This window comes from Octopus bimaculoides, chromosome 7, assembly GCF_046866305.1.
Source record: "Octopus bimaculoides isolate indiv1 chromosome 7, ASM4686630v1, whole genome shotgun sequence".
NCBI classification, from domain to species: domain Eukaryota; kingdom Metazoa; phylum Mollusca; class Cephalopoda; order Octopoda; family Octopodidae; genus Octopus; species Octopus bimaculoides.
The window spans coordinates 91,264,620-91,277,111 of NC_142934.1; the positions used below are offsets into that span (position 1 = coordinate 91,264,620).

At 38.5% G+C, this 12,492-nt stretch overlaps 2 protein-coding genes across 4 annotated transcripts in view; one reads left to right on the top strand and one right to left on the bottom strand.

The window, feature by feature from the left end:
* LOC106872796 (F-box only protein 47) overlaps positions 1 to 6,012 on the bottom strand; it is a 34,372-nt gene extending 28,360 nt beyond the window's left edge. The window contains exon 1 of one of the 3 annotated variants that reach the window (XM_089355654.1): positions 5,891 to 6,012. The gene's annotated coding sequence lies outside the window, so the exon portion shown is untranslated. The remainder of the gene's footprint in view (positions 1 to 5,890) is intronic. The other 2 variants (XM_089355655.1, XM_089355653.1) reach the window with 2 other exon arrangements.
* Positions 6,013 to 8,072: 2,060 nt separating this feature from the next.
* LOC106872792 (tectonic-1) overlaps positions 8,073 to 12,492 on the top strand; it is a 29,538-nt gene continuing 25,118 nt past the window's right edge. The window contains exons 1-3 of the mRNA XM_089355651.1: positions 8,073 to 8,373; positions 10,174 to 10,294; positions 12,222 to 12,325. Coding sequence (XP_089211777.1) covers positions 8,160 to 8,373; positions 10,174 to 10,294; positions 12,222 to 12,325 — 439 coding nt within the window. The 5' untranslated portion in view covers positions 8,073 to 8,159. The remainder of the gene's footprint in view (positions 8,374 to 10,173; positions 10,295 to 12,221; positions 12,326 to 12,492) is intronic.

The window sequence follows — 12,492 nt, forward strand, 5'->3', positions numbered from 1 at the left end:
AATATACAAATGTGTATCATTGAAGACATGAAAAATAGGAGTTATGCAAGCTCAGGTCGAAAATGCCTGAGACCTGTATAGAATCAAAAGTGTTATGTTGCCTGCAATAAAAGCTTTGGCACAGGTGAGGTGAGGTTTTCAGCTGAAGAACTGGTCAAAGAAAATGTTACAACAATCCTTAAAGCTGTGGTATTATATATGATTCCTAAGGCAGCGAGCTGGCAAAAACGTTAGCATGCCAGCCAAAATGCTTAGCGGTATTTCATCTGTCTTTACGTTCTGAGTTCAAATTCTACTGAGGTCGACTTTGTCTTTCATCCTTTCTGGGTCGATAAATCAGGTACCAGTTGTGCACTGAGGTCGATCTAATCGACTGGTCCCCTCCCTCAAAATTTTGGGCATTGTGCCTAGAGTAGAAAAAATTATGTTTCCCACATACTTCAGTTGGAAGGTTGTTAAAGTGAAAGTAGCAGAGGTGCCACCAGAAGTGGACATCTCCTTGCTGGCAGCTGCAGTGTTGTATGGCATAGAGGGAAGAATTAAAATTCTACAAATTCACAGATTTAAAAAAGAAAACTGGTATGGCACAGGGATAGAACTCTTGTTGCTTGCAGATTTCCCAACTGCACAGGAGATTCCAGAACTAATAGAGCTCCCTGGAGATGCAAAACTATTTGTAACAGTAGAGGGTAGAAAGCCAAGATGCCACATTTCTGGCCAGACAAACCATTTAAAGGCTTTCTGCCCTAGGCAATCAAAAGAGAAAACCGTGCTGCTGCAAACACCTCCAACACAACAAAAGCAGCAGTACCAACAGAGGTAGGTGGCCACTGGAGCAGCAAAAACAACAGCAACACCAATCACAACAGCAGCAGCAGCAACAACAACAACAAACAACTCACAAACATCTATCTATGGCTTCCACACACCAAACAGCAACAAAAACAACAGCATCAGTACCCCCTAAAACAACAACAACCTTACCAACAAGGCACAAACCAAAAAACCTCTCAAGATTTCCTTTTTCTCTCTCCTGAACACTCAGATGTGTCCTGTGTGGAGGGAGAAGAAGAAGAGCCTAAATGGCAACAAGTCACCAGATCAAAAAGAAAAAGGAACAAAAATACACCAGCTAAAACACAAAAATCTGGCAGGTATGATGACAGTGAGGAGGCACATGACAAAACAAACCCACAAACGCCTCCCCCATTAGCATCCCCATCAACACCATCATCATCTCCACCACAAGCACAACCCAGTTCACACACACAACTCATACCTTGCACACCCCAACACCAACAACACACAATCATCAACTACACAACAATAAACACAAACAATCTCTGATTTCTTTACACTAACAAACAACACACCAGCACACACAAAATTCCTGCTAACATCACAAAACACATACAACAAAATATCTTGAAGGAGTTGGGGCCTTCAGAGAAGATATCAACAAGAGTCTTTACTGCTTGTGGAAACCTCTAAATATGACCATGGGGACAGAATAACCATCCCTACCTCACCAGTAAGTAGCCTGTTTCACTTCTATACCTTGATCTAACGTGGCCTCACTTACGATAGGCAGTATAAAAGCATGTGCCCTGGGGTCACCCTGAAAACAAGGCCATCTATTCAATGACCTCAGGTCATAAGTATCGATGTGGTGGCTGTCAGTGAAACCAGACTCTCCAACCGACAAATGTTCATGCCCATTTTTGGTGGATACCAGATCTATTTATTGCCATGTCAACCAGGGATGGAAGAGGGAACTGCTGTGTTGTTCCGGAGAGGCCTGGATCTCAAGATAAGGGCTATCTTCCCGGACCCAGAAGGTAAGTTAGTGGTCTTGGATGTGAACAGTAGTGATGGGGGTGCCCTCACACTGGTAGCTATTTAGGTTCCCACATGAGCAGGATACCTAAACTTCTTCACATGTCTGGAAGTTTTCCTAAGAACGTTGTAACCTTTACTGTTAGCTGGCAATTGGAACACCATCTTAGAGCCACGTTTGGATTGTGTGGGGCTGTATGCAAAATCAACAGTGAATTGACAAATTACTTTAATCAAAATAAATATAAAAATAAAACTGGGACAGCAGGGAAGGAATTTGGGGATTTCATCCTCCAGATCACAAGGAACCGAATATTAATAAAGACATCTAACTTTTTTAAAAACAATTCAGGAAAAATGACTGGCTAGTGTTGGGATTTTTAGGAAAACAATAGATAAAAGGCTTTTAGAAGGGCTTTTTAGAAAACATTTGCCTGAAAAAAGGTCCAGAACATCCAGATTGCTTGAAAATCTAGGTGAGTGACCTCTTTTTCTACCTCTAACTAGCATGACTGTTCTGAGAGTGGAATATGTGAATGTGTATGGCCTGAGATCTGTTTAGAAGGAAGATCACTTGCTCAACAATCATAGGTCACCCAAAATAGATGAAATAGCCATCAACAAGACCAGGATTTCTACTGTGTACATAATAGTACCCATATTCAATAACTGAGATATTCTCAACTTGTAGTCTCTCAGAATCAGATAGCAGTGCTTTTCCAAAAATCCTTACATTTCAAAGTATGGACAGTCTTCTTGGATCCAGACAGCAGGCTGGAAACATTCCTGGGAACATCTTGTTCTTTAGTGGGAAACTAGAATTGCATTTTGGATGCACAGAACAACTGAGTGGGGGCAGTGCATAGTGGAATTGGTGGTAAAAGCCTTGAAAACCTGATCAAAAACTTCCAGTTGTCTGACAGATATTAACTGGACTTCCCTGATATGCTAAGGTTGACATGGAGCAACCACAACAAGTCGTCCATCTAGATAGAGTATTTGTTAGGCTGGTGGATAGGGATAGCATAGCGTGGCTTCACTTTAAACTGATTGGCTACACAGGTTACAAATTTGTGATCTGCTCAATCAATTTAGATGGACCCACAGACAGGGACTCAGTTACTAGAAGTTGAATGTGTCCTTACTAGCATGCAAATTCTACAGGGACCAGATTAGGGAACTAGTTAAGTGGCAGTTAATGGAGGCAATTGTGCAGTTCTAATTTGTCCTGAAGAAAATAGAATCAGTAGCATTCAGTGAAGAGTTATCAATAGAAAGAAATAGATTGGAGGAAGAAGTGGTTAGCAAGGTAGAAATGGCAGTTAGTAAAGGCATCACAACTGACATGCTAGCAGCAGGAATGGCACTTGACCATTTTTTCAAGGTGAATCATGAAGGCTTTGTTGTCAGAGCTAAGGCCTGTGCACTCAAACACGAAGGAACTAAAACCATCCGATGGGCTTGGACGGTGGAGACATGACATGGCAACAAAACCACAATCAGTCTTTGATGCGCCAGGACGGGCACATGCTACTCAGTTCCGAGATGTGTGTGACCTTCCAGAAGCACTTCACATGGCTTTTTGAGTTGGACAATGGGTCAACAACAGTAGCGGACTTTATTTTGTACCTGGACAGCCTGCCTCAGCACTAAGCAGCAGACACAAAGTTCTACAAAAATCTGTGGAAATATGGAAGGCAATGAACTATTGGATGGTCTGCCTTATGAATTCTATGAATTTGTGTCATATTTGTTTGGCAGCCTTGTGACACACATATGTATATATTTCTGCATGTGTGTGTGTGTTTACCTCCGGCCCCCAAAAAGAACTGCTGCCAAAATAGGGTGACTGGATATTCGGCCATATCAAATCATCAGCCTCTACATATCTGCATCTGATTGTCTCCAGTTTCCAAGCAAGAATATATTTTCTCTCAGCTTGGAGATATTTTCAAGGAAGATTACAAATAGACAACATCACTTGTATAACAATAGTATCTAGTTTACAGTTAGCTTGCAATGTCAAAAGAAAGTGACAGAACCAACACACACACACGTATGATGAGCTTCTTTTCGGTTTCCGTTTACCAGATCTACTGATATATACACAGACACAATGTGTGTGTGTGTGCGTGCGTGTATACAATTTTTAGACAAGGTGAACATAGATAGAATTTTCCAAAATGTCTGAAATAACTAAGAACGTCCGTATTATAAACAATGCAGCACCAAGCGCTTCAACTGGTTGCACACCACAAGGTTCTACCTAGACTCAACCCAAAATGTTCAAAACGTTTTCATTGGCCAAAAAAACTTTTAGTGGGTGCGATTGCTCCCCTAGCACCCTCTGCTCTCAAGCCTATGGTCTTCATTGCACTTTCACCTGACCCTATTGACTCGTTGAATTTCAATCTATATAGAGAAGTAACGCGAGTAATTTATTACCTTTTATATATAACATATCAAAATCAAAGTAGCTAACTGGATTACCCACTGTAATATTTCAGCAGATGTTATCAAAGGTGGTTTTCATCTGGGGTTAAATATGAACTCTAAGGGCTTATGGCCAGTTTTCAATAGAAATAAAAAATCGTTCTGATAAAAGGCATTGGGATCTTAACAGTCCAGATATACATCAAAACATCTTTCAATTTTAGAATAGTTATTTTCAGCTGCAGATAGATCGTGATAAGTATAGAACAAGACTCGGTCAAACTAAAGGGTTTGACCCAAGACTCCATCCGATAGTACACCAGGTACCAAATGTTGGCAAGCAGACATACTTTTTAATAAAATTTGCAACAAATATGGTGTAGATTACGATTATAACGGAAATGGATGATAAAAAAAAACAACAAAAATATGGAGTGGGTGGTGGGAGGTGAAGAACTCCCACACTTCATCAGAATGTATGAAGAAATAAGGTCGAAGTGTGTGAATTATCCGAATCTCTATCACAATTTTCGTCACATCGGATTCCGATATAATCGTAACATGACACCGCTTAAAATGAAATTGCAGAAAATTTTATTTAAAAATGTCAATTTTTCAGAAAGTTATAAAGGAATAAATCAAGGTGTGTGAATCCAAAACCTTCTCATCCCTCGTTCCGAAATAGTTCCCCCACAGAAAATTCCGATAGAACCCTAATTTACACCATCTAAAAGGTATCTTCATAAAAAATACGCATTTTTGAGAATGTTACGAAGAAACGAAGTCGGGTGGGGCATAGATTTGTAGTCTCAACTCATACTTTATTCCCTAAGTCATTTATTCTTTTTTTGTAGGTATAAAATACGACTTGTGGAGGCGCAATGGCCCAGTGGTTAGGGCAGCGGACTCGCGGTTTCGATTCCCAGACCGGGCGTTGTGAGTGTTTATTGAGCGAAAAAACCTAAAGCTCCACGAGGCTCCGGCAGGGGATGGTGGCGAACCCTGCTGTACTCTTTCACCACAACTTTCTCTCACTCTTACTTCCTGTTTCTGTTGTGCCTATTTTAAAGGGTCAGCTTTGTCACACTGTGTCACGCTAATATCCCCGAGAACTACGTTAAGGGTATACGTGTCTGTGGAGTGCTCAGCCACTTGCATGTTAATTTCACGAGCAGGCTGTTCCGTTGATCGGATCAACTGGAACCCTCGACGTCGTAAGCGACGGAGTGCCAAAATACGACTTATTTATTCATTTGTATTAACGACAATTTAAAATTTGCATAATTCCGCATTTAACACTAATCTTAATATATAAATCTGAAATTGTGTGTTTGTGTGAAGCCTTTTTGAATGTTTATAGAAATCCACATTTTCCACTTATTCGTAAAAATTTTTACATCAATGGAATTTTCTCGATCTGAACTTTCCAGTGCAGTAATTAGATTTTTTAAATTCCGTTTACTTTGTGTGATTTAAGGGAGATTTGGCTGTTATTTCTAGCAACTTTTATATTTCATCCCTGCTACCTGGAACGCCATTCTTACACACGCGCTCAACATAAAAATATAGAGAGTAAAAGTAAAAGAGGGAGAGGGAGAGAGAGAGAGAAAGTGATACATACAACGTCATAGATTAAACTTTCATCTCAGTGTTCTTTACCTATTTTTCATAACATAGATACGTAAAAACACACACAACCACACATACATGACCTGTGACAACAACATACACATTGCTCTCAATCTCTATTCATTTCTCCCCCTCTTCCTCTCTCGCTCTCTCAAACGTATACATGTGCAAGTGAACACAATCATTCACATCGTGGTATATTTACAAAACATTGATGGCATAACTACAGAGTTGTACCCACCAACTTTGGAAGGTCAAAACTTTCATTAAAATGAATATTTTTTAATGTAATTTTCTATGCATATATTATTTATTATGTAGATTCCAAATATACAAAAATTTTCGGTGAAAGTGGTTTGGAAGGGGGTGGGGTACAATATTCGGAAATTCCACTTAAATTCCTCTTAACTTCCAGGAAAATGAATATTTTTTCATGAAATTTTGTACAAATGTACCTTGATGTATGTACATTTCAAGCATGTAGGAATTTTGAAGGAAACAACTGCAGGTTATTTTTGAGAAGTGTTCCCCACTCGGTGGTGTTTCGGAGCAAGTCGTCCATATTTGTTTCATTTTTCTCTATTATGTGCTTATGTGCATCCTTAGATTTCTAATGAAGTAATAGGCAGTGAAGAGAAGCAGTCATAAGAAAACTTTTAACTACCCCTATTCCTTTCTCTCCCCCTCTCCACCTCTTCCTCTCTCGCTCTCTCAAAAGCATACACGTGCAAGTACACAATCATTCAGTAAAATATAACTCATGTTCGTCAATGTTTTGTAAATTTACCAAGATTTTCACTAGGGGGTCAGGGTTAGGGTTTAGGATTAATGTTACGGTTACGGTTTTTAGGGTTAGGGTTAGGGTTTAGGGTTAGTGTTAGGGTTAGTGTTAGGATTAGGGTTGGGTAATCGTGCGGGTGTTAATCTGAAAAATTACAGATATGTGAAAAGTACCGACACTGCCATCTATTATAACTTTTGTTGTTCTGTTTAATATATACATAGATTATGCCTCCAAAGAAGAGAGTTTGCTGGGGAAAGACAGCAACCAGTTTAAAATGACAGCAACAGACTGCAGTAATGCACCACATTCCAGAAGCTATTTTGAACATAATGCAAAATGGTGCATCAACATCTTCTGCCCAATCTGATAGAATTCTGGCAAAACTGTGTAGCAACAGATCGCCAGCAATTGCTTCATCAGAAATTGCCGTCCTAGCTCCTGCTAAAAGGGATTACTCTGCTATGTATAATCAGGGCAGCGCAAAAAGTTGTTTTGCACAAGCATTTCTATAGCCAACTACACGGATGAAATTTACGTATGCTTAATAATTTTACGCAAAACAGCTTTCAGACTTTCCCTATTAATTTCATCGTCTTTTGAATTATGAACATATTTACATCATAAGGGTTTTTTCGTTGTAAGGCTTTCTTTTTTAGTTGATTTTCAGCTAGCAAGACTTATCGTAGATGGCATAATAAGTCACACCCGGACAAGGTCGGGTTATACTGCTAGTATTATATAAAACAGCTTCTCAAAGTGGATGCGTTCGTAGGTCAAAAGCTCTATCTCTAAAAGTAAAGTCCATCTAACCAGTTGGCATTACGTGATTATTGCGGCTTCGAACTACATTCCCATAAATATGGTGTCTTGTGTTGTAGTAAATGTTGTTGTGTAAGAAATAATGCTCCAGCTATCTCATATCACACTTAAAGCCATTAGAAGTTAGGATTATCTCTTAATCTCATTTCTATACATTAACATTCAAAATAAATGGAAGTGGAGAGACAAGTTACTGAAGAAATTGCAAGAGTGCAATGAAATGATTTAACAAAAAAAAAAAAAAAAAAGAAACTAAATATTGTTTATAAATTAATAAAGGACTGAACTAGTGCGTGTGTTTATCACCGGCATAATGCCTCTCCCAAGGTTTAATTGTATTTCTTTTAACACACATATCCACATCAAGAATCTTGCACACCAAATACACATACGAAACATTAATAACATTACTATGGTAACAACAGCGTTCACACTTTATCACCAAGGTATTCAGCGCGGAGTTTTTAAAAAATTAATTTTAATTATTTATATACTAATACTTCTATCATATATTTCACATCTAGAATATAATTCTTAATTTTACTAACAGAATATATACATTTTCTTTTCGTATTTTTACTATTAGAATGAATTTTAGTTTTGTTGTTTTCAAATTATAGAACCGCAGTCAATAAAATCAAACGCGGCGGTCACTGACATGTATTGTTTAATATGCACGTGGAAATGTTTTCTATTTGTGTTATTTCTTCATCAAATTTTATCACAAGTTACCAATGACACAAATAGCACCACTTCATCAATTACGACACTTAGTTCTGTTACTAAAAGGGCTGTTACACAGCCAGTGACCAAGTCAGTTACGAAATCACCGTTACCAACGCAACCACCGACCGACATTCCGCCAAATACAGGTTGGTAAACAAACACCCTATTGTAACAAAGAACTCTCACTCTTTCGTTCTTTATATATATATATATATATATATATGTGTGTGTGTTTATATACATATATGTGTGTGTGTGTGTTTATGTATATAAACTATATATATTTACAATCTTTCATATTAAGGATTAACTGCTGGTTGACTTAGAATCAGTTGTGCATTGGACTAAATATCTAATAGTAAATTAATTAATCAATATTCATAGTTTAAATTACACTAATTGGCAGTACAGTCCATCCATCTGGGATTGATCAAAATATTTGTATCCTGAGTAACATTTTAAATTGCATTTAGTAGCAAGGTCCTTGTTTAGGAGTTCCCGAGTTTTGAGGAATGCTGAACCACCTCAGGTTTACTTTGACCTAGAGTAAGAGCGTTTGTCAGTGTCCCCAGCTATGGGTTAATTAATATGTCATGGAATTGCTTCTGGAAGGAGATCACCTAATCGGATCCAGAGCAGATGAGGCTCCTCAACTTTGTATTTGCTCATCTAAAAGACGATAACTACTTAAGAAGAGTGGACCTGACGCGCGCACCCGCGCTAGTCTATAGACGGACGGACGCCCGCTCAAGTCAGCGGCACTTGTGATAAAAAAAAAACATCCACATGTATAAATATGTGTAAACTGTAAATCGGGGGGAGGGGGAGGATCTTTTTATCTATCTAATAAAACAAACAACCGACTGAATGAATCATCGACTTTGGACAAATATGTCTATCTATCTATCTATCTATCTATCTGACGCACGCACCCGCGCTAGTCAGGTTAGTGGACCCGAAAAACAAACAAACCATTCTGTGGACGCGCGCTAGTGTGCCACTGACTTGCGTGTGCACGTGTCTGTCTACTGACTGGCACTGGTGCACGCGTCGGGTCCACTCTTCTTCAGTAGTTCTGTTATCTCTATACAAATCTTGCATTCTGATAGCTACTGGAGTTGTAACACTTATTGTATCAGATCAATACAAGTCTGAAGGACGAGAGAGTGGGACTGGCTCTGCACAAAACATGCCCACTATAATGATAAACCGCCGATACCGTGTGGGGTAATTTACTGAATGTTTAAAAATAGCTAAGGGAGTAAACCCCAACAGAAAATCTGAATCCTAGGACAGATAATAGGCACCTCTCTGCAGATCCATGGATGCTGCTAACATACTGGCTTGTTCCTTTGTAATGTGTCCATCAGTGGAGAAGTGTTGAATGTACTTGGGGCTCAGTACTTGCTTCTGAAAACAGTTCAAGTGCAGTGGAATTGGTTAAGTCTCTGTCTCTGCAGTACCATTAATGAACTATGGAAAAGATCAACTGTTCGGCAGGTCTGTATTTAAAATCAATTTAATTGATTATCCTTCACTTGTTTTATATTTACTTAGACATCTGGACACTTTTGAGAATGCAGATGTCTGAATAAGTAGGATACCTGATCAGTTAAGTGTTTAGCAGTCCATACTGTATTATTAGTGCCATGTTATAACTAACCAAGTCCATTAATCTCTTAGTAGGAAACAGCATTGATAATATAATCACTGCTGTAAGAAGCATTAATGCAAGGGAATAGTGGCTTGTTGAACTACTGTGACAGATCAATATCCCATCCAGAAAGGGATGTCCCTCATTTTGTGAACACTGAGAACCATAGATAAACAACAGTTGTGTGGTTCTTTGCGATCTGCAAAATAATTAGTTTGCTAACTTTTTAATTATTACCAAATATTCTTATGTGGCACAATTTTCAAATGAATGTTTTTCTATTTCTTTGAAGATGTTGGTCCCTGTCCTTGTGATCTGACTGCCCATGGCTGTGATGTAAATTGTTGCTGTGATTCTGACTGTTCTCCAGATGACCAAAAGGCTTTTTCTCATTGCATAGCTTTTAATCCTATGTAAGTGGTTTTTATCTATTTTTCATTTACCATTTCCATTTCATAAAACTTCAAAAAACCACCATTGAGATTCACGGGGCTGTGCTGTGTCACTGCTGTGAAGGTATTTAATTGATCACAACAACTTTTTTCTGTCTGGTTCCTATTTTATTGATCACCCTTTCCCTCCCTCCTGATCCACAGTCTGTATTCTCCCTTATAATCACCTTTTTTGTACATTGAGAGTATGCTCTGGCACCTTGTCATCACTGTCTTTATCTCCCTTCTAGCTACTCTCACCCACTCTCACATAATGCTGGATGGCCATGTATCTTCTCTATAACCAGACACCTGTGCTTGTTCAGCCTTCAACACTAGCACAGAACCATCTCCCCCTCTCTCTCAAATGCACCCTCACTCAGTCAGGGCTTTTTCCCTTTCCTTTCTTTTTGCCTTACAAGTTACTTGGTGACCTCACTAGTGCTGGTGATATGAAACAAGTGCCCAGTACAAAATGTAAAGTAGTTGGTATTAAGAAGGGCACCCAGCTGTAGAAACCATGCCAAAGTTGAGACTGGGGCCTGTGATTCATTGGATCCTGTCAAATAGTTCAACTCATGCCAGCATGGAAAATGGACGTTACATGATGATGATATCTTTTGAATTGCTTTGTTACTGTTTTAGTATAAAGTGACAAATATAAACATAAGCACACACACACATATTGTGGGCTTCCATACAGTTTCTGTCAATTAAATTCCACTGACAAGGGATTAACCCACATAGGCTATGTTTGATTAATGCCTTGTGTGTTTGAACCTCCATGTGCTTGGGAAGCAAACTTGATAGCAACCAGACAGCTACACCAACACCTCAGTTTTTGTTATGATACAAATATTGTGCATCTGGATCTCAAATATATTGTTATTATTTTCTGACTGCAAACATTTGAGTAAATTCTGTGTAAGTTCATATCTATAGTTGTGAGACTTAGCCACTGTCCTGGGCCCCTTATGATCCACCTGAAATCTTTTGGTACTGGGACATTTTGCAGGATTATGGTGTAACCTTGCCCTTCATCCTCACAGAGTTGATAAAATATGAGCCAGTTGAGCACTGGGGTCAGTGTAATTCACTTCTCCACCCACCCCCTCAAAATTGCTGGCGTTTTACCAAAATTAGAAAGAATTATTTAAATCATCTGGTTGGAAAGTGAATAAGCTTTTCCCATCCAACTATTAATATTTAGTTTCACAAATCAAAGAATAAATAAAAGCACTTAGATCCACTTCTTACTAGTTTGTCTTTTGCTTTCAGTTTAGTGAAAGATGGCCTGTTGGCTGTGTTGTTAGAGCTTCAGATTACGTTGCGGTAACCATTCTGGCTTTCTACATTCTCAGTTCAAATCCTGCTGAGGTCAGTATTGACTTTCATTCTTTTGTGGTCAACAAGACACCAGTATGGTGTCGGGATTGATTCTTCTTTTTGTTTGCCTCTCTCTCTTTCTGGAAGAAATTAACTATACTCAGTAATTATTGGTATGTTTGGTCTCATTCCACTCACATATCCACATTATTGTTTTAATGACCACTTTTCCATGCTTGCATGAGTCAGACAGTGTTTGTTGAGGTGGGTTTTCTATGGCTGGACACCTTTTCTGTTGCCATTTTTCCCCTGTTTCCAATTTCGTATCAAGGCAAAGAGACAATAGTACACACACATGCTTACATGCGCATACATACATTCATACATAGGTGTGGCTATGTGGTAAGTAGTTTCCTTCTGGACCACATGGTTTCCGGTTCAGTCCCACTGTCTGGCATCTGTAGGTGTTTTCTACTGCAGCGCTGGGGCTATGCCTATTTTAATACATATTTAGCAATCAACTCTCTTCCCAAAAATTTTCAGAGAAGAAAATTCATTAATTGGTTTGTTAATAATATTTCAGAATTGATGACCGGTTGTGCTTTCCTGAAAACCTTATGACAGTTAATGTCTATTTTAAAACTAATGTTTCTGATGATGGAATTCTCTGTATTTATTACGACAACAGTAAGTATTTTCTTTTGTTTTAATTTAATAAATTTTGTTCATTGTTCTTTCCTTTTATATTAAATTTTCTTTTCCTAAATTATGTCAAACAAAATTTGTTAAAATATTCAATTGCTAATTTTACTGACTCGGGCTATGATTACAATTATATTCTTAAATTTATCCTC